This window comes from Dysidea avara, chromosome 2 (genome assembly GCF_963678975.1).
Source record: "Dysidea avara chromosome 2, odDysAvar1.4, whole genome shotgun sequence".
Classification (NCBI taxonomy): domain Eukaryota; kingdom Metazoa; phylum Porifera; class Demospongiae; order Dictyoceratida; family Dysideidae; genus Dysidea; species Dysidea avara.
The window spans coordinates 4123290-4147226 of NC_089273.1; the positions used below are offsets into that span (position 1 = coordinate 4123290).

At 38.5% G+C, this 23937-nt stretch overlaps 1 protein-coding gene across 2 annotated transcripts in view; it reads left to right on the forward strand.

Moving 5' to 3' along the window:
- The first annotated feature begins 2557 nt into the window (after positions 1-2557).
- Positions 2558-23937, forward strand: part of LOC136246404 (pleckstrin homology domain-containing family G member 1-like) — a 32075-nt gene continuing 10695 nt past the window's right edge. Inside the window, exons 1-11 of one of the 2 annotated variants that reach the window (XM_066037784.1) lie at positions 2558-2843; positions 9821-10168; positions 12981-13193; positions 13863-13966; positions 15564-15689; positions 16370-16427; positions 16592-16684; positions 17467-17517; positions 17814-17894; positions 20381-20410; positions 20549-20587. In XM_066037784.1, coding sequence (XP_065893856.1) covers positions 9884-10168; positions 12981-13193; positions 13863-13966; positions 15564-15689; positions 16370-16427; positions 16592-16684; positions 17467-17517; positions 17814-17894; positions 20381-20410; positions 20549-20587 — 1080 coding nt within the window. In that variant the 5' untranslated portion in view covers positions 2558-2843; positions 9821-9883. The remainder of the gene's footprint in view (positions 2844-9820; positions 10169-12980; positions 13194-13862; positions 13967-15563; positions 15690-16369; positions 16428-16591; positions 16685-17466; positions 17518-17813; positions 17895-20380; positions 20411-20548; positions 20588-23937) is intronic. The other variant, XM_066037785.1, reaches the window with a different exon arrangement.

Consider the following 23937-nt stretch of genomic DNA (forward strand, 5'->3'; position numbering starts at 1 on the left):
TGTTGATGTTTTGTTGTAATTTAGGTGTATAAAAACTGGACAGTAGACATTAACTACACTAAACAGCTAAGTTATGTAAATGAATGAAAGAAGATTTTTTGTGGGGTATCCTCCACTACCCTCAGACAGAGCATGCCCCACATGTTGAGTGTACTTTGCACATGTACTCTACTAGTTGTATCACGGTATTATTACTTTCCTTTGACTCATACTTTCATGTAGTTCTGTCAAAACCCACTCTTCCCCTCCTTGATATTATTGTATAGTTTATCTTTCTAGCTAGTCATTGGTAGGACTTGATCAATGGCTTCCACTACATTTGCTCTGATACCATAATAATTTTCTTCATTGTGTGGCAGTTGGAATATAACTACTCTCCCACACTACTCCCCAGTAGGTATAGTTGGGTTAAGTGGATCCATAGATAATAATTATACATGTGTATATTATCTAGGGTGGATCATATTAATGAAGCACAATGTATGGCTGTCAATGGCAATTCTTACAATTATCACAGTATTTGTACAAGTTGAGCTAAGCCCTGATTAAACAGCTAAACAGAAAAGTGGATTTTTCATTTCTATGATTATGTGGTGACAGTAAAGATGTCAAGAGTATACATATGTGGTTTGGCTCCATTACAAGTTTAATAACAGATGATGTAGTTTATGATTCCCCATAGGAAGTGTATGCTAAAAAGTTTGATTGATTATTAATATTGCATCAGACATTTGAATGAAAAGATTTTGGAGGGTCCTCTATTATGCTCAGTTTTTCCCATTAAAAATTTATATCTTACTGCTGTATTGGTGTATCTATAGCTAATAAATCTGAGAATGTTCTATTCGGAGATTTCGATGATAGGGTTGCCGTTATAGATATTTGATCTTTACCCACTATTTCCTTCACAAAATAACTGTAATTCTGTGTTTGAATGTTTTATTACACTATCCAATCTACATACGTACATCATTAAATATGCAGTTTCAGTATCTAACAAAATAACGGATATCTGCTTTAGGTACTCCAACGCAAAAATCATAATATACTCTAATAAAACAGTCAGTGTACTTCAATAATTCAGTGTACTTTGGCTCTGGCTTTGGTTTTACCAAGTCATATATAGGGGGATATGCCAGACTATGGTGAAGTTGAACAGCATTACAATGAGGTACTCAAAATGTAGGATAATGAGTTATGTAAGATGAGCTATGTAAAATGCAGTACACTGAAAAGGTCAATATTTAATTACACCATCCAGTTAGCCAGTCATTGGGAATCAGATTATTGTGCATTTATGCGTTCCATCCTGTTGGCTGTGAAATGATAATTATAAAGATAACAATGTCACATATACTCCTAGTTACAGTGTTGTATTTCATGATCACACACACACACACACACACACACACACACACACACACACACACACACACACACACACACACACACACACACACACACACACACACACACACACACACACACACACACACACACACACACACACACACACACACACACACACACACACACACACACACACACACACACACACACACACACACACACACACACACACACACATGATGTGATTTAATGCCTCTCAATCAACATGAAGCAGTGGCGGATCCAAAGGGGAGCACAGGGGGCACGTCCCCTCCCCCCACCCCACCCCACTTCCATTCCTTCATCCCTTAAAAAAAAATTGCATACAAGACCGAGATGCTCTAATAGAGCAGTCATTCGCTCTAATAAAGCAGTCACAGTGTTCATAAGGCAGTTATTGTAGCTTAACTATGAAGCTATATATATAAATAAGGGTCTTTATAAAGATACATATAGGACAGCCATTATTGCTGTGATCTTTTTTTCTTTTTTTGCTCTTCAACTTTTTAGCAATGTACACCCCCTCTTTTCCAAACTCTGAATTCGCCCCTGTGAAGTCCTACTCAATGTGCATGGCTAGACTTTCTGTCATGCACAGCTGGAGTGAATCACACAAGGTACTAAACACCACTAAATAATTCTAGCAACATGATAGTTTTGTAATACACGTATTCTTGCTTCTATAACTTGGCACTACCTGACTGTTTTATTAGAGTGTATGCGTGACTGCTGTATTGGAGTACCATAAGGTGACACTGCATGCTCCAGCCCTACCTCATGCACCAGCACCATCTAATTCTGTTAACTGTTAAACCATTGCAGTTGTTAGATGTGTATAGCTAAAATCAATAGTAATTTGACAAGCAAGTAGTCTGTAGCCGCCTACACGCTCAATAATAGTCGGGCAGCATAGGCCCGCATATAGTACGTAGGCCGCAGTAAAAGATGACACCGTTTTTTTTCTCGCAGGCACTTATGGATTCATCAACGTCTGGCGGCGCCGAACCTCTTTGCAAAAAGAGGAAGCGTTCACCACCACCCCAGTTTCTGCTAATGCAGCCTCTCCTTCTACTGATTCTCACATGTCACAAGTTCAATGTACTGTACTGTAGATAGTATTGTAGATAGTAAAATTAGCTACAGTTAATACAGCACGTGATCAAACTAACCGCACGTGATCTATCGAAGTCAAAAAACATCGAGGACTCATCATCCAATCAGGAAGTCATACTAGACTAGTGTTCAGAGCGAGTGTGGGCTACGCTAAGATAAACATCTGTTCGTCTACTGATTCTTGAAGAGATCATCTTGTAGCGACTAGCGTAAAAGAATTTGTTATTTAGCGTGTCATCACCGTGCATTGTGAATTGTGTTGTTTGTCATCGCAAACTCGTCGAGAACTTGATTATTGTAAGAAAAGCAATAAGAGATAAGTGATTGTGTTTTAAGAGAAGGTGAGTGGTGATTGTTAAACTGTTTAGTAACGTGTTGTAAACATGTTTTCGTTGTGTCTTCCTCAACACGTGATCTTTCACTACTAGTAGAGGGAGCGAAGCGACTGGTGTTTTTATCCTTCGCGCTCTCGCTCATTATCTTCAAAGTGATGTACACTTTCTTTTTGTCGGTCTTCTCATTTGATAAATGAAGTGTTTTAATTTGTTTACGCCTTATCAGTAATGTCGGCAATGTTGGTTACACCTGGAATTAGTTTATATTATTCGCGACTTGTTAGATCCTTGGTAAAGTTCTGTTGTACAAGGCTGGGACTGCAAAGTTGTCATCTGATATGCCATACGGCCTGATTGAAATGTTAAGAGGGTTTAATGTCTTTTAATTGATTCTAATAAGCAATCCTACAATTGAGACTGGTAGATAGTTCAGTTGGTTAACACACAACTATCACATGTGATGTACAGTTCTTGTACAGTATGCTAGTAGAGGTCAAGTGTGTATGTAGTAGTGTTTATCCAGTAGAGTTGATACAAACATTTATCCCTTAGTACATGTACCATCCAGTTTGGTAATACAATAATTTTATCAGACACTGGACAAGGATTTATCTAGATCACTCCATCTACAAATCATTAACTGACACTTGTGGAGGTTATGGTGTAATTCAGAGGCTATCCTAAATGTAGAGAGGTCCCTAGAAGGACTGTTATTGTAATGTCAGTAAAACAAATGAGACTCTTCCACTGAATTAGAATCGTACAGAAAAAGTCTTCTCCATACTGTATCCCGATAATGACCAGTATATTGATGTCATAGTTGAATCTCAAGACACCAACAAAATTAATTTTGTCCTTGGTTTATAAAGTGGTTGCCTACAATTCAGAGGTGTGTTCCATTATATGGTTATATGGAACAAGGTCTAGTGCTGTCAGTTTAGCCTCTTCCATTCTTCTCACTAGAAATATGATGGTATGTGAGGTCACTATAATAATATTCATCACACTTTGAGGTATTTTCAGTGTGAGTAGTGTCTATGACCTGACCTTGTATATGGTGTGTATGTGGGTAGTGTTGTGTGTGAGTAGTGTTGTGTGTGAGGCAGTATAGCAAAGTGGCTAGAGTATTGAGCTGAGGTTCCAGGTTCGATGCCCAGCTATACAAATTGGTGTTGTTGTTTCTTTGAGCTAGAAATTTACTCATATAGCTGTAGTCTACCCAGTTGTTTAAATGAAGACCTGGTGACTTGGTGTCAACTGGGGAAGCAACTCACCAATCAATAAATATCTGGTGTAAACTATGCCATGTCTCAGATACTGTAAGGTCTGGGTGGGACTTCTGCTGCTGACACCTTCACCTGTAAGACATGGTACAGTCTCCAGGTTACCTGGAGGATTTACCTGCACTACAGGTAGCTCGTAGCACCTGAATAGTAGTCAGTGGTAGCCAAATGCTTGTGTTTTGCTTGTGGCTTGCTAAACTGTACAGGTCAAGTATTACAATATGTCATGTACATGTGCAATAACAACAACAATGCTATGTTGTACCAATAGTCATTAATTCTTCACATGGCTTCTTTGTTAGTTAAGCAATTTCTAGTGTGACTGGAATGATTGTAATGTGTTGTATGTAATAACTTGTGAGTGAACCAGCACTGGGACATGTGTGCTACTGAGTTGCTAGGAGTCAGTGATGGCAAATTCTCATGGGACAGAATTAGTAACCCACAGGATTTCTCACAGATGAAGGTGTGGACACCTGCAGTCCCACCTGGACTTTACCCTCTGTGTGAGACATGGCCAGTTGGCATCTGCTTTGCTAGTTAATACCTGGTACTCATTGATGTTACAGCTGGGTGGGCTGCTTCCCCAGTTGACAGCTGGGTAGACTTGAGTAAAGTTTCTTGCTCAAGGAAACAACAACACCAATTTGGCATAACCAAGCATCGAACCGGAAAGCTTTTGTTTACCAGGCTCTAGCCCATTGGTTATGCTGCCTCACATGCATGCCACATACACACACGTATGCACGCATGCACACACACACACACACACATACAGTACACATAGAGAGCCATTGACACATATGCACATGTACAGTTTGACACATCATCTTATTTCAAGCTAGTACATATCTATGGCTTATCTGGTATGTTATCATTTACTAGATACTACAGTACTTGTCCATAATGTGTTGTAGTGTGTAGTATCTAACTGGAATAATAGCAACTCTTCTTTGTAATAGAAAACTACTTGCTGTATTGTTTTTTAGAAATTGTAGCTCTATAGTTTGAAGACTAGAAGTAATCCACCAATCATATTAATGTGTTAGTTATTGTAACTTAATATATCACCTTACTGGCTTATATGTCATCCATTAGTTTACAGTATGACTTTGACACACACACACACACACACACACACTCACACACACACTCACACACACACACACTCACACACACACTCACAAAACAAAGTCTTTGGCTGCTTTGGCAGCAAGGTCATACCGACCCAATGAACCAGCAATTTACTGCTCAGGTGATACGAGTCAGTGCAGACAAATCTTCTTGTACCGTATCTCATAGATGATGGTTTACACTCCCAAATTGCCTGTGTGAGACATGAACGGTTGGCATTTGCTTCCGGATTAGCACCAGATAAGCACCAGATACCTATGTTGTAGTTGGGTTTGTGGGTAAAGTTTCTTTCTCAAGGAAACAACAACGACATTAGTAACTGGGCATTGAACTTGGAACCTTTCAATTACTGGGCTGGTAGTCTAGCCACTTGCTGTGCTGCCTCAAGCACATGACATGTATGCACACACAAACCCTCAACCACTGTAAAAATGATTCTACTTAGTTGACCTGTGCCTACAGGTACCTACTAGTCAACACAGACTAGTACTGAGGCTGTACCATGTCTCACCAGTGAAAGTGTTGAATACACAAAGTGATCCTGTGGAATGATATGAATTAAGTGATCACTGCTAGAACATCACTAGTTAATATCCCTCAATGATATTGTCTCCTTGTAACCTTATTTTGAAGTGTCCTTATTATAGAGGTACCTCATTTCAGGGGTCTAAATGTGTGTACACTAATACAAGTGCTTGAATGAAGTTTATAGACTGGTCTGAGTTTATCAAGTAGTTTACCAGTCTAGTAGTTTACACAGATGTGTAGTTAGTGGTGTACCATATATGGTAATGTTAATGTAATGGTTATTATTATGGGTGGTGTTATGTACATAAAGACTGTATGTAGTGTAGTGGTGTAACAGGTTTGTGCAGGTATTGTGTAGTGTAGTGAGTGGAGTTTCATGTTCAAGGTGACATTCACTGGCCAGCTTAACATGGACAAAAGGTGACACATGGGCACTCACTGTAGGTAGATCTGCAAAATAGTGCAAAGTTCAAGGCCATCAAATTCCTGCCACGTCAGAGGTCAAGGGTACAAATTTCCAGCCCGCAATCGAAAAGTACTGAAATATCGTTGCTAACTCACCGATCAAAGATTGGAAAAGGCTCTTAGTCACAGGTCAAAGCAAATTGTTAGGTTTTGACGGCAGTCACAGATCTACCTACAGTACATACCAATGTGACACACCCTCTTGATGAATATGAGTAAAATGCAGAACGGACTGAGAAGAACTTGCTTGAAAACAATTATTTGCCATAGAAATTCACTGTTAGCTGAATATATAACACAGCAACGAAGTGAAACAAACCTCTGAATACAATCTTGAAACATGCTGAAGCCAATATTAGCTCTGCACTTAAATTTTGGGGTTAATTAAAAGCACACTCGTCTGGTTTCTGATGTAAACAAGACAAGTCACAATGATGAATGTTGCTTGAATAATGTTTTCTGGTTAATTGCTAAAACCTGCTCTTCAGTTTTACAGATGACAGGTAGAGTTCATGGTAGAGATGGGTGGACTTCATAGCAGGACCAGATTGTGTTTTAGTCAGCTGGCAAGGCACTGGCTACTAAAAATACAATTGGTATTATTCTGTTTGTATAAACTTGTTTACAACTAACAGAGACAACTTCACTATCACAGGTGGTTGCACTAGCATTTTTAAAAGACTAGGGCTTGATGTCATCTCAAGCATGCTTTGAGATTGTGTTCAGAGGTTCCATTGTTGTGTTTTATATTCTTTCTAGCAGCTACTCACTGAGTTTCTGTGGTAGATAAGCATTTTCAAGCAAGTTCCTCCCAGTCCGTTTGTGAGTACATTTTCCTGTCCGTTCCACATTTTAGCCATGTCAGTCTAACATTGTTCCAGCTTTACTAAAAGGTATCCAGGGGAGAAGTTGTCTGTGACTCATAATGAATGAGGTTGAGGTGAGACTTTACACCCTGTTCACATTATCCGGCTTAGCCAGACAGATTGTTTTCATTGAACTTGATTTATTGAACAAGTGTCAACTCTGGCACTTGTCCACCCTACTGCATCTAGCTCAATAGTGTGTGTAGTGTGAGGAAGCATAGGGAACCAGCTGAAATAAGTCGTACAGTGTTATAGCCACCATGTTTAAGCTGGTGGGTGCTCCTTTCACAAGGAATATTAATGTGTCGTTCAAGAGTAACTGTCACAAAGACTACCAAACTATGGTATGTAGTGGCCATTTTGAAGAAAGTTTTAGTGTGTAGAATACTCGCTGTGTGGCCAACAGAAGCAAGTTATATTGTTAACCTGAGTTGGCCAGCTCAAAATGCGCTCACACTATATCCTATCCCAGGCCAACCTGTGCCACCTCGTCATGTCGTGCTGGACCCAGTACGGCATGGCTCATTTGATTCACACTACAATTTATTTTGAACTGTGCCATGCTCTCCCTGGGTTAGAAGGTAATGTAAATGAGGTGTTGGAGGCTACAAATATTTATGTGTAAGACATGGCACGTGGGCTGCTAGTCATATTCCTTGCCATCTCTGAACTATTGTAGCCTGACTGAGTCACATAGGACACTTCTTTGTAATGGACAGTTTAGGACCAACAATTTTTGTCCTTTGAAAGAGGTTGTCCTCTTTCAGAGATAGAAACATATGAAGCCAGACACTTAGACAAGTATCACAATTTTATTATGAAAGATGATAATATTATACAAAGCCATAGTAGTGACTAGTTCAGTGGGAGGTGATGTGTCTGGTTATTGTAGGTGTGTGTTACCATGGTAACTAATGTGGGTACTTAGCCATAAATTACCTAACATGTTGTTATGAATATTAACTGGTCACCAATGTGATGTCTTGCTACATTTAGAGTGTCTGTGTACATGATGGTTGTTACTGTTTAGAAGTAACTTACAGTAATATTACTTCTAAAAGCAAAGTAGTGTTACGTTTCACTCTCAATATTACTGGTTGCCTGGCTCATTGTTTTTATCAAGTGTAGTATGGTATATTATGGATTGTGAAGTTTTGGGTTTTTTTCTGGCCAAAGTATCACCCAACAACACAGCTTCACAATGTCTTCTGGCTCCTTGACAGTATTGGTTAGGGGTGGTAATACCAAGCTCTCCTTTTCAACTTTGTAGTGTTCCAAGATTACTGGAATATTCTGCTGGAAAACAATAACAAAGTTGTTGTGTTGCTTATACGTAGCTCGGCCTGTTGTGCTTCACACTATTGAAGCTCACTGACGCTTCATCATGTTTATCTGAAGGTTAGTTAAGTTTGTTTACAAAGCTGGGTTAGCTGTTCCATGAAACAAGCAATGATATGACTGTTACACATCCCTGAGTAGCTTCTCAACCTGGCAGCGATAATATCTCATGCATATCTTACCAGTGGCACCATCGCAATTGTTTTCCCTTGTGTTTCTCTACCTCCATTTGCTGTAGTGGACCGTTAAACATATTCAAAAACATTCAAGCAATTGCTTCAACCACTATACTTATGATTGGCAGTCCCTTTAACAGGTGTTCTCAAGCATTCTTCACCACAAGACCACTGACAATTCACTAACGATCTCTTGTAGACTTGTAAACAAGTTCTTATGGTATTTCAAGTTGTTATGTTAAGTAAAACTAAATCAAATCTAGCTGTACATGGACACTTCTGTCACTGTAATGTCACCTCACATGTAATAAAGTTTCTTTATGTGATATGTTATGATGTAATATAATGTGATGTGTTATGATGTAATATAATTGACTAGCCACAATGTATTGAACAAAACAAAACCTCACTAAATCACATATACCAATCTACCCCACTAGTAGCAAGGATTGGCAATAACCAATAGTGTGTTTTACTATTTCAGTGGACCTTTAGCAATTACAGGCTGTGGTTTGTTGTTAAAATGATTTAGTATCAGTCATGAAGTCTTTACAGTTGTTGCAAGAATTGAAATAGTCATGTTCGTATGTGTGTACATACACGTTTCAGCTTTTTAACTACTTATCATTTCCCAGTTATCATCATATTTGATGAGGATTGGTAGTGATATATTGTGAGTTAATTTGTGACATTCCTGAGAAATATGACTACAAAGTTAACACAATTCCGTGAATTACAAACAATGTGTGATAATCAATGGTTAATATAGTCAGCTGTGCTGACTATATGATATTGTGAACACAATTATTATTAACACACATGGTTAATATAGATGATATTGTGTAATTGTTGTAACACAATGGACCAGTGTAATATAGATACCTTGTGACCTTATTATCAACATGTACTGGTTAAGTAGTACTGTAGGACCCTAACTAAATGATTGTTTAGATATAGTGTCCTCAATTTTGCAACACCTTGGTGTTTTGGCATATATAATACTCTGTTTATGGGTTACCCGGCATATTTTAATTAAACTTGAGTTGGACGTTGTTAACACTACAACATCTAACACAAGTTGGGTATCACATTTGCAAGTAACCTGTCTATAATGTAGCCAGTGTAGTTTGTTGTAAGACTTGTTCATGTTGTATGTGTTTGTCACGTACCTCATTACACTTGCTCCATTACAGATTGATCTAAATAATGCCCACCACCGTTAGTACAAGATAGCCAGATCACATGATCTCAACAAGATGACGGATGCAGAACACCCTCGTGGTCAGATGGTGTTCCAGTCTCGTCTAACAAGTCCCAAGAGCGATGAACAAGTTGGGGCCTCAGAATACAATAATGGACCAGTGTTAGCATTTAAGGTGTACCCTAAGGGTTGGGATGATGGGGATCACGTGATAAGTAGGGAGGTGCGGTCCCCTCAGGCAGATAATGACATAGACGATATAGAAGAGAGTGAAAGATTAGGAGAGAGTATCAACCTGCCACCCATGTTGTCACCTCCTCCAAGATATGTGCCGTCACAGGTGTGTGTGTGTCTGTTAATATGAATGTTGTACATCTGTGTGAAGGTACAGTAGTAATAGTAGTAGTCAAAATGTTGTTGGCCTCGCATTGTTCCAGGCTCAATGTGTATGGAGTTGTTCAACCCTTACAGTAAGTTACATAGGCCAATACTTCATCATACAGTATGATAGTAACTGTATAGTAGGGACCACAAAGGAGTAGGTGTGGCCCACGAAATAATATCACCCAAAAATCAGCCTCAATTTTCCCTTACGACGATGGGGCAGTATTGGTGAGGTAAAACTAAGCCCAAACAAGCTTTCGGATTGACCCGAAACGCTTTCAACAAGTTGCTACAGAATTTTAAAAATTTTCTATTCAACGGAATTTTCTACTGACTTAGTAACTGACTGATGCCTTCAGACAAGCATAACTCAATAACGGCTAAGGCTACGGGCTTGATTTTTCCACTGTTTGACGTCACTTCGGCCCTACAGGTGCCTTTTGGCATACCGCAGTACGTACAATGCATTCTTCATGGACTTACCAGTGTCCTCCTTTGTGTCCCATTCATCTTTGCTGACAGTGAAAAGTGTCGATTTGGCGCGAGCATGTGATGGCTTCCCTTCGAAACGGAAATCATCCGTATTTTCATTGTGGCTATTTTGATTGCAGAAGTGCTTTTCAAACAGTTCTTGATTCGTACTGCTGTGTAACGGGTTGAACACAGCCTACAGCGAAGCGTAATGGATACTTCACTTTTCAGACGATAATTAATATGATTGGGGCGTGCGGCATGATTTCTTTTGGTATGCGTGGATTGTAGAGGTGCTTTTGAAACAGTTCTTGATTCGAAATTCTGTGTAGCGATTAAGCATAGCTGACAACGAAGCGTAATGGATACTTCACTTTTCAGGCGATAATTGATATAGCTGGGGTGCGCGGTGCCTTTTCAGATGTGGTATGCGTGGGTTCACCAGTCATAATAAATTATTTACAAAAAAAGTTAACAAGTACATGAAAATTTGGAATTTTCAACTAGAGTAGGGACCATAGCACATCGATAAAAAAGTACTGAAACAAGTTGAAGTAGTTCATGATATTAAATCACTGTAAAACAATAAGAAGTGTTATATCCCTACTGTGTATTTCCATTATGGTATCTTGAGCACGGTAGGGATATAACACTTCTTATTGTTTTACAGTGATTTAATATCATGGACTACACCAACTTGTTTCAGTACTTTTATCGATGTGCTATGGTCCCTACTCTAGTCGAAAATTCCAAAAATTTTCATGTACTTGTAATGAATGTAAAACACACTATTGTCACTAAATGATGGCTTGTAAATAGGCAATGTATTTTACCACTTGTCTTCTCAAAAAAGTTGTAACTCACTTGTCTTGAGTGTTAAGGATTGATATGAGATTATGGTGTACATATTGTACAGCCTGATGACTTCAGAGTGTTTTGTTAACTAGGGAAGTCGTCTACCCAGTTGTATTAATGATGACTTGACAGTCCTGTTCGGATAAAAATGATATGTTGTTAACAACTCCAACTCATCATAACACGTACAAACTCAAGCCCACAATCACTCCTCACATCTTAGTGTATAAAAGTGTCCAGTGTATATCACTCTGCTCAGAGGAACAACACACCTTGTATGTTGTAACGAAGTGATTGAATTTTTGAAGGCCTTATAAGGCCCATAATAAAAATAATATTATGAAGAGTGCTGTGTAGTGTGTTACTGTGGTTCTGTTAATGCGTAGTCAAAATGTTTAGAGGATTTTTTGATCTGTAAAATTCTTCTGACTAATTCACCTATCAATGTTAAGCCCAACCCACCCCAGGAGGGTGGGATATAGTAGGGATTTGACCTGCTATAAAGCCAAATTCCCCACCCTGGCCTACCACATATATCCCCACCATGTAGCATGGGGATAAGGAGATTTGACATGGAGCTGTGGTTTTATCACATGTTAAAAGTCAGTGCTTGATCATTTTTCCCACGCTGGGGCACATTTTAAAGTTTGAATCCCTACCTAAAGCCTGATGTTGTCCTACTTAGGGGGGTGGGGCTTAACAATGATAGGTGCATAAGGCTTTAGCTGTGTATATCACATATAAACACACTTAGTTATCATCTTCCTAATATTACACCACCTGTTTTATTCTGGCAAATTTTGTAATAAGGCATCGATCAGGCAGTCAGTCAGTAGAAAATCCACTGAAAACCTTTTTAAAAATTGTAGCAACCCATCGAAGGTCATACTGAAGGCACTATTCATACAAACAATGGATAAGGTTACAGTCTTGACTTTTCACTGCTTCAGCCCAACAGGTGCGTTTTGACATACCACAGTACGTACAATGTCTGCTTCATGGACTCGTGCCCTCCTTTGTGTCATTTATTTGCTGACAGCACAAGATGTCAATTTGCTTTAGTGCATGTTGCATGGTTTCCAGAAGTTTGTTATAGAAATCATCTCTATTTTCTGTAGTGGCTAGGTTGATTGCAGAAGCGTTTCTCAGATTTTTCATTTGTAACACTGTGTAATAGGCTTATGTAGCTGAAAATGATGTGTGATGGTCACTTCACTTTCAGATGTAGTTGTAGACTAAACTGGTGTCACCATCCATGTATGCCTGTAATGTGTAACACACATTCCCAAAGTATCATACACCTTTAAGGGTTAAACGTTGTCAGTTCAGTAGTTCAGATAGTTACATCCATATTTGGAGTTATTGGACTCTTGTATTGTATAATTAGGACAACTATGAGATGTGTTGAGTTAATCATTATTCTCTGTGTTTTGTTCTTACAGGATTTCTCCCAATCAATGCCATCACTAAACAATGATGGACAGTTTGGTAGTGCTACTGGTGGGGAGCCATTTGTATGCTCTTATCAAAAGGCCATTGATGAGAACCCTTTATCTCCAACCACTGAACAACGTCGTACTAAACGTGAACATGTTATCGATGAAATTATCTCAACCGAATTATCTTACGTGAAGGATTTATCCCAGATTATTGATGTGTGTGTGTGTGTGTGTGTGTGTGTGTGTGTGTGTGTGTGTGTGTGTGTGTGTGTGTGTGTGTGTGTGTGTGTGTGTGTGTGTGTGTGTGTGTGTGTGTGTGTTTGTGTGTACTGTTTGTGTGTGTATAGTGTAGTCTAGTGAAGTGGCTTTTACATGATAAGTCATTGATTAATGATCAGATGTGGGAATGTGGCAAAAGATAATTTGTACTAGACGTATTAAGGATCAGACATTGCGTGGCCTTTTGGGGAGAATGTTATTATTAACCTTCCCATTAAAAACATAACATGTACTAATATTGTATTAATTGTTTTTGGTGAAGCAACAGACCTACATATTGTCATGTTATGATATGAACATTAACTCCCTGTGTATATCATACAGTAGAGTTGTGTGTGGTAGTGATTGTAGTTAATGGAGAACACTTGGTCTAATTGTCTATAATACAGGCTAGACTACACACATACACTTCATATCGACTATTGTACATGGTCAAATGGTATAACCTGACATTGTTTACTACACTGATGAGACTTGATAATCCAACATGTTTACTAATCTGACACAACATCTCGGTAGTGATGAGTGTGGGAGGTTTATCTGTTATTATGTAACTGTTTTCTGTTGTTGGTTGTGCTACTAATTACTGACCTTTATCCCTTACAGGGTTACCAGACCCCACTAGTGGAGAACATGGACTCACTTGGGGTCACTGATGGAGACATCTTAGCTTTGTTTAATAATATTGAAGAGATCAAGGATTTTAATGAGTATGTTAAGATATTTTTGCTGTGTTAACTTCATTACTATAATTTATCGTGGTGCTGCAATCTATTGAACACACACACACACACACACACACACACACACACACACACACACACACACACACACACACACACACACATGTACATACACACACACACACACACACACACACACTACACAAAAAGCAAAGGCTCTGGAAGCTATGCAAAACGTAGCTATTGCCGTCCACTGGGATGCCTGTGCACTTGAACCTTGTGCAGGCAAATCCTCCTGGGGCAGGGCTAATAACTCGCAGGAAGACTGTCCAGGTCTCACAGAGAGGTCGCGGAACCTAAAGTTCCACAACAACCCCAACGCCACTAAGCAAGACAAGGACAGTTCAGCATTTGTTTCCCCAGTTTACTCCAGGTACCCATTGATGTTACAGCTAGGTGGGCTGCTTCCCCAGTTGATACTAGGCCATAGAGATGTAACAATACAGTGTATAGACGTATCGATATATTGCCTCTGGTATATCACGATACAGAGATATATTGCGCGATGCAAAGTGGAGTCTAAGCAATGGTCTATGTTGTTTTTTTTATGTTGTTTTTTGTTAAGAGAAATAATTGAGCTGATTTTTCTTTGAGATGTATTACATACTACTCACAATGTACAATAATTTGATTGTCAGCCATGTTAACAAGCTACGATGTGTCGATACATCGATATAGTTTTACTTTATATTGATACTGCAATATTGTCTTAAAACGTTATGATACACGATATATTGTTGCATCTCTACTAGGCCACCAGGTCCCCAATTTACACAACTGGATAGACTGGAGCAATCCTTGCTCAAGGAAACAACACAAAAATGGCTCAACCAAGAATCAAACTGGGACCTTTCGATTACCAGGCTGATGCCCTAACCACTTGGCTATGCTGCCCCACGCACGCACCACACACACACGTGTACACACACACACACACACACTACACACACACACACACACACACATACACAATTACAGTAGGTACAGTTGTACTACCTGACAATTTGACAAGTGTGTCATTACCCTGAATGTTATACAAGACTACTTCTTGTGTTTAGTAATATGTTGTGCCTGTGGTATCTGTGGCCTTCCTTAAACTATAGTACTGTATAGCAGGTTTATAATTCATCACGACTGCAACGCTACTTTCTGCAAACCTAGATTTCCACGAAAATAAATCTACTGAAATTTTTTTGTTGATTAGTAGATGAACTTTGGAAGAGGAGAGGGCATACAATTGCTAGCTGAAGGGCATACATGATTGCTAGAGGTGTTGTACCTGCCATTGATGGCCGTTTATCGAAGCCAGCTTGGCTGCCTTCACAGAATACGATGAAATGGTGGTTCATTTGGTACATCCCTGTTGTGCGTAAGGATGATGTAACCAATGATATGCATAGTAACACTGGACGCCATGTTTGAATTTTGCCCGTTGTATTGGTGGTGCACAGAGTTACATGTTCCCTTGTCCATAAGATCTGATGCGCTCTTGGTAATGGTCCAAATTCATGTTTGCATTTTGTTAAAACTAAAATCTGTTATAATACACTTTGTTGTACGACAGGTTCATGTTAAAGAGCTTACAGCAGTGTAAAGATGACATCAAACAGATAGCAAAATGTTTCATCACAATATGGGAGAATGCTGAAGGGTTTAAGATCTACTCTGATTACTGTACCAAGTATCCAAGGTAACTATGTGTGTTCCAATTAGTGCCCACCCAAGTGTATGTTAATATTGACAATGATGTATAGTAATAAAAATATATTTAACTGTTTTGGTTACTAGGTTTTGGCTACGTGTCATATACATAGATAGTTTCTGTATTATATGGTACTGTTTTTATTGTAACTAATTCCTTGTTGTTGATTCTATGTAGCTCTGCAGTAGGGCTTGGACAATGGTTCAAAACTTCAGATACCTTTGTAGAGACCTTGTAACCTTTGAACCCCTCCAAAGCTTTGATCTCACAGTTGTGCATGTACTTCCTCCTTAAGACAAAACATTATTTCTACCTCATCATAAACAAATGCCCATAACTTGCTTGCCTTTGACTGTACAAGCATGAAACAAAAATTTTCTTACTCTCCATGAACTGGTAAATTCATTGGTATGTAGATTTTATTTATTGAGCTTTGTTTTAGTGTGTACTGTAGTTGTGACTGTACTACAGGTGTAGCTAGGGTGAGGCTACTACGGTGTTCACCAATCACTGGTACCAACAGTGTATAGAGATGTACTACATGTAAACGTGTAGCAGCAATTTGATAGTAAATTATCAGTGACAGAATTCCAATCATAAAATTTTACAAAGCCTTTGTACATAATACACATGTTGGTTGTTTTAATATGTTGTTATTGTTTCCACAGAGCTATTGAAGTATGGGGGAAATATGCCAAACATACTGCAATGACCAACTTCTTCAAGGTCAGTGTGTGGACATAACCATCACAATAATTGAACAATATTAAGCCTGTAGTAGGTAAAAGGCTAGGCAGACATACATAATGTCACAAAGTCATGTAATACACAACTAGTTATTATGGTACTGATGTGTAGTGTAATAATCACTATATTGTATTATTGTACAGAAATGTCAACAGAAACTGGGACACATGTTACCGTTAGGAGCCTACCTATTGAAACCTGTCCAGAGAGTGTTGAAGTATTCACTATTACTAGAAGTACGTGCGTGCATGTGTGCAGTGTGTGTGTGTGTTGGTGTGTGTAGTGTATTGGTATGTGTGTGTAGTGTGTGTTTTATTTCATATTTATTTGTCTGTTTACAGTATGTGCTGACATACAGTTACACATACACACAAGAGTACATAATGGGTAGGGAGAGTGTTGAACTGTGCTATATGCTGTGAAAAATGAGCCCGTAAATTCCTATGGGAATTTTCAAACAACACAATGATTTGTGTTGATTGGTGACCAATTATAAGTGCTGTTGGTACACTTGTGCACGTGCACGTGAAGAAACTGAAGCTGCAGTACTGAGTGAAAGAAGGTATTTGAGAAAAAAATATGGACATCACAGAGAGGAACTTAATACATATAAAGAGGACACAGGTAACTAACCTGAAAAGCAGACATCACCAGGAACATCGATGCTGCCTTGGACAAATCCAAGTTCCAGTTCTCACGTGCGCTGCATTCTGGGTCATCATAACCTCGTGTAGTCGCCATCCCCTGCCTCAACAGTTCTGCTAGCAAAAGTGACACGTCTAGATGGAGTTTCCACCATTTTGATTCCTTGTGGATCACCCTCCTTAAACTACTACAACAATTTCAATCTGGGAAATCAACAGTGGTCAGGTTTATGAGAGGAAATGAAGGTGTGCGGGTTACTTTACGGGCTCATTTTTATAGCTTGTAGCGTAGTTCAACACTCTCCCTCCTCATTATATTGATACAAGTAATTCATCCTTCATTACTAGTCATCATTCTTGTATTGCTTTTACAGAAGATCAATGATTGTTTGAGTACTGGAGAGGATGGGAAAGAAGACATTATTGTAAGTCACATGTGCTTGTATTAAGTCATTATCAGATATTATCTGGAGAGGGGTTCATTGGTTAGTCCCAATTACACTAGTAATGTGGACAATTGAGGACACCTACCATAATCCAGACGCTTAGTTAAGGTCCCATAGTATCCCTTAGTACATAAACTGACCTGGAAAATCAGGACACCTTGAAGACTATTGGTTGATCCCGATGTGTCCATATCACGTACACTGGTCCTGCTGTAGTCACTGCAAGTTATTGTAATTATTTCCCACCATTACAATGCTATCAACATCTCCTCCAGGCTGCCGTAGAGACGATGGGTAAAGTTGGTGAGCAGATTAATGAAATGAAGAAGAAATACGAAGCAACAGTTAAACTGCAGGTATCACTTACTATCTATATTGTATACATAGTGTACATGTGATCCTGTTGGAGTTGGTGATGATGTATTACTGGTAGGGTGGTGGTGTTGTTAGGAGGAGGATGTTCTCTACTAATTACTGTTATATTGTCTGTTACAACTGGTTTAAAAGGTGTAACTAAGTACTGACTACACAAGGTCTATATTAGGTATGGTACAAATCTACCAATCCTTAGGAAATCAGAGTTAATCAGTTTTCAAGAATTAATCATTGAGTTGATAGCATGTACCTATGTGCAATGTACTCAGGAACTAACTGTCTCAACTGAACTAGTTAATTTGTATTCTGTTACAAGTACACTGAAAATTTTGGATTTTCAACTAGAGTAGGGACCATAGCACACCGATAAAAAGTACTGAAACAAGTTGGAGTAGTGCATGTTATTAAATCACAATAAGAAGTGTTATATCCTTTCTGTGCTCAAGATATCATAATGGAAATGCACAGTAGGGATGTAACACTTCTTATTGTTTTACTGCGATTCAATATTGTACACTACTCCAACTTGTTTCAGTACTTTTTGTCGATGTGTTATGGTCCGTACTCTAGTTGAAAATTCCATAAATTTTTCTGTGTACTTGTTTGTTAACCTTTTTGTATATAATTATTATGATCTCGCTTACCGCATCTGGAAATGGTGCTGTGCATCCATATAGCAATTATCGTCTGAAAAGTGAAGTATCCATTATGTTTCGTTGTCGGCTATGTTCAACCCATTACACAGCAGTATGTTTCGAAAAGCACCTCTGCAATCAGAGTAGCCACTATGAAAAATACGGACAATTTCCATTACAAAGGGGAACCATCACGTGCTACTGCCAAATCGACACTTTTCACTGTCAGCAAAGATGAATGGGACACAAAGGAGGACACTGGTAAGTCCATGAAGAATGTATTATATGTACTGTGGTATTCCAAAAGGCACCTCTCGGACTGAAGTAACGTCAAGCTGTGAAGAAAAAAAACCCATAGCCTTAGCCGTTATCGAGTTACACTTGTCTGAAGGCATCAGTCAGTCAGACAGTCACTCAGTCAATAATAATTTAGAAAATTCCATGAAATAATTTTTTTAAATTCTTTAGGAACTTGTTGAAAGCATTTCGGGTTGATCTGAAGGCTTGTTTGGGTTTACCTAACCAATACTACCTCATCGTCATCAGGGAAAATTGAGGCTGGTTTTTGGGTGATATTATTTCGTAGGCCACACCTACTCCTTTGTGGTCCTTACTATACAGTACTATCGTACTGTATGATTATACCTGGTGTATGTTGTGTCTATAGTGCTTCTACCTGAGCGGGGTCTTCCCTTAGGAGCCAAAGAGTAGTGCTGCACCACTCTACTTAGTTCAAAATTCCTTTGATGTGGAAAATATAATTAACAAAGTGGCTTTTATAGTGGTAGCAAATTGACATTTATACTGCTCTACTTTATTAAACCAGGCGCACGCCGAAGGCCGGCTGTGGGCATGCGTCTGGTTTACTGAAATTGTTTTCGTAAAATTGTGTGTGTGTGTGTGTACCTATCTACCTATCTATGTTTGTCCGTACGCACCCACGTGAGCAAAATCGTTTAATAACGGTAAAAGCAGCTTTTACGTAAGAAGTAAAAGTGAAATGAAGTCTGTATTAAACTTCTGCACAGGTGAACTTTGCTCTGAAGTGGTTTCTTTTCGGCGGACTGAAATATGGGTGTGGTGGCTTTCCTCTGACTACCTTCCCCTTGAGGTTTTCAGGCATTTAGCAACTGAAAAACAACTGTGCAGGCCTCGTACACTGCCAGGAATAGCCTATCGCTTCGAGTTGAAAAGGGGCGTATCCCTTACGTACGCGAACGAAAATGAAGAGCAGCTTTAAGGCTTTGTTGAGAGAATTTGTGGGAAAAAAACACGTTAGTCACACTATAAAACAGTTTAGAAGATGATTTTGTGCGTAATATGTTGGTAAAAGCGGTTTGTTTAACAAACGCTTCCTTAACAGTGCATAGCAACGTAATTGAACGAATTACGAATATTTCATGAATTACGAAATGCGAGAATTAGCTAATAATATTATTGCACAACCCAAAACTACCCTATTGTAAAGTAGTAATACATAGTTGGTTAATTCATAGTAGTATATACTGTCTAGTTAATTCCAGATGAGTTAGCTAGCTGCATGGCGCCTGGTTTTTAGAAGTAGCACAACATCAACTTGTTTTTCTGGGGAAACCTCTCACCTTTGTACCTGTACCTGACTAGAGATACTGGGAAATCACCAGCAGGACTCGTAATTTTATGCTGGAATGCTTTTTAACGAAAGAACCTTCAATTCATACATGTTGTATGTAATTTCTAGTAGTTTTGTTCTGGTTTTTTTGTTGGTGTCACTTGTATGGCAGCATGTGTGTACATGTGAGAGTCTACTTATATACACATACGTATGTATAATCCAATCTTTATTTTTGTAGGAGATTCAAGCACAGTTAGATGGCTGGGATGTAGGTTATTATGTGTGGTATCAGCATTATATATGTACACTTGTAATCTGCTGTATGGTAGCTGTAATTGTGTAATTTAAAATGCATAGTGTAATTGCATTGTGTAATTTGAAATACACCTATATATTGTTACTATAGGGTAATGACCTCACCACATATGGAGACTTAGTGTGTCAGGTACGGTGTGTTGTATTCTAATAAATTAGTACATTTACTTTTGTTACACATACTTTGTATAAGCTGGAAAGTTTGGTGGGAGAAAACTTTGGCGATTTTGCCGCGATAGGATTTTGGCAGAAAAAATAGTTTGACAAATTTGTTGAGCTAATACAGATTTGTATTGGACAGGTGATCTGGCAAATTTTAGTTTGACGAAACACTGTTCACTTGCCAAGCCCGCCAAACTTTCCGGCTATACGGAATACTGTACACATACAAGTATAATGGCTGACAGTAGATGAGGTTGGTAGTCAGACATCTTGTGGTCTTGTCCACCCCCTTAACAGCTTAGTAAAATTTTCTAATCTGTCATGACAGTATGTGTCTCAGAACCTTCAGGCCTACAATACGTGGTTTCCTAGCAACGTAAGTGCTATATTATCCATACTTCTTGTAAACGTGACAAAATAATTCAACATATCAGTAATGCCATATTTGGTTACACTGACTATGTTATAATGCGTAACCAATGTCCTCTGATCTTAAAGGTAAGGTTATGCCTTGTAAGCTTTCATCCATCTTGTGTTATGGACACCTACAGTGTACACATATTGTTTGTTATGTCAACAATACTAAATGTTTAGTATCTGCTATAGTAGAAACCTTACTATTGTATTTTTAAACTAAATACAGTGTGCATATCAATGTTCAAATACACATCGAGTACTTCATCCCAAGCTTTAGATTATACTCCATTTAAAACTGCGACACAAATTTCCGTGAATGTAGCTTCCACTAAAACACAATCTGCTGGAATGTTTGCCTGCAAATTTTTTGAATACCTACCCGGGTCCATTTAAATACCAGAGTGCTAAAACTAGACTATAATTCTAATATACTAAATATCACTTTTCAGCAGTGAAGTCTTAAATGTAGCAAGTTCGACATACGCTACTAACTGTTTTGGTTACAAAATTTGGAAAGGTAAGTGAAACAGGTGGAAATGTGATAGTTACATGAAGCCTGTAATACTCCTAATGGACGATAATGTGATAAATACCAATAATTATACAATTACTACAAACATGTATGTTATGTGTGTGGTGCTAGTGTAGGGGTAATTGTAGTGGAGGAATGTATTGTATTGTGGGAGGTTGTGTAGTAAGTGATTTAGTTTATAATATCCAAACCAATAATCATAAGTGACTCCTACATTTAAATGCTTACCAGGCGGAACTGCTGACATAACCAGTAATATCAAGGAGTTGAACATGTGTACACTCCTTGTATTGGAGCAGGTCATATTTTTGATGAACAATTTCTGTGGTATAAACTATTGAATGTTATTACAACAAATATCCTAGTTATGTACTGTACGTGTTATGGGGAAAACAAAGTCACTTGCCAAGTGAATACAAATAGCCTAGTACACTTCTGCTTATGTTTGACAAGTTTAAAATTTGGCTAGTCAGTGTGGGAGATAGTGGATCGATATGGGAAAGAGTACGAACACCTTTCAACTTTACTCTCACAGTTCCTACGGTAAACTATATAGCTAGGATGACATATAAGCCAGTAAGATGATATTGATTAAGTTACAATAACTAACACATTAATATGATTGGTGGATTACTAAACTATTGAACTGATACTACACACAGAGTATGTGTTGATAGTAAAACTATACTAGCAATAACAGTGATGTCACATGAGGTTGGTCACACTTACCAGTAAATCCCATGACCCTTAGAAGTCTTCTCAGTAAAGCTTCCTACACTGGTTGTCAAGTACGCTGTCCTGTTGATCATGTATTGTATGCATGTACATCGCGTAGAAAATTTGAATGTGACTAGTTAGTAGTACATGTCTCCTCTAACACACACACACACACACACACACACACACACACACACACACACACACACACACACACATACACACACACACACACACGCTGTACCAATATGCAAGACAAACAACAGTTGGCGTTACCTTCCCAAGACTAGAAATGCTGGTTATTCAGGTCAGACAGGTGTAGTGTTCCAATCACTGCTACCTCATCCACCACACATTTAGCACACACACAAATAACATACCTTACACAATGATACAATCTCTACTACACACATCCTACACTGGTTAATCACATTCACACATTAACTACTCCATAGTAACACATCATTACTGGTGCCAGCCAGCCTGTGTGTATGTCTCCTATAACACTTGTCCCCTTTATGTACATCAAAGGATTCCTTCACTAATAGAAACCTTACAATGGCTATAATGAAGTGTAATTAATATCACTGCATGCTTGAAGAAGTTCAGTGAATACCACCGCTGTAGTTGTCATTTCTACATTATACATATTTGTGTAATGTTCCCATCACCAGTCCCCATATGTTAGATCACACAAAGGTCGTTCAGTAACATTGGTCCATGTTCTTGGCCATTATGAAATAGAAATACAAACATAATTTTTGTGCTCAAGTCTTGCTTAAAATCAAACGTATATGACGTTCAACAGATATTCCAATAGCCGATATTATCAGGCCAATCCGATATGGTAGCATAGACCTTTTCTCTAACAATTTGTACTCATTTAGTTATAAAGTGACGAAGTATCAACAGCCGACATTACATTAACAGGCATTGCTAGGATATTATTAGATCACAAGTGCCCTTAAATAGATGTTTATGTACATCTGTATCTGCTACTTGTTGACACATGTTACTGATCCGATACCAATATGCCAATATAGCTGATAACTGATAGCTTATTATCGGTGCATCTCTAGTTATGAGTATAATTGGGACCAGGCCTGCGAAAATCATACCCCGCTACAAAACTGGTGATATCTCAGTATTGGAATAGATTGTTTACATTCTGTAACTTGTATTGTAGAGCCAACTACATGTTTAGTAAGAGCTGAAAGTTGTATGTCCATAGCATAATGCCATAAAAAGTTATGAGTCATGAAAGTTTGAACAAGTAGGCAAATTTTATGTGCCCACATGTCCTATTTTTGCACATGCATACTTCCTGGCCATAAAAGTTCAACTGATGCCAACAAACAACTTAGCACATGAGCAACTGGGGACGAGACAGGTTTTGCAAGATGTTTACCTCTCTGTGCTTGTTCTATTGTAGTTAGTGGGAAATGTATGTATTCACAAGGTGTGTGTACATTAACACTCAGTCGTGATGTGATATTGCCTAACAGTCATGTATTACAATCACTACATTGTAATTCTTTCACTAAGCACATCATCATGACACTACAATCACACGACACACCATGCATACAAGATTCAATTGAACTCTTTGTGTTCACTCATTGCTAACTGTAACTTAACACTTGAAGTAGCAT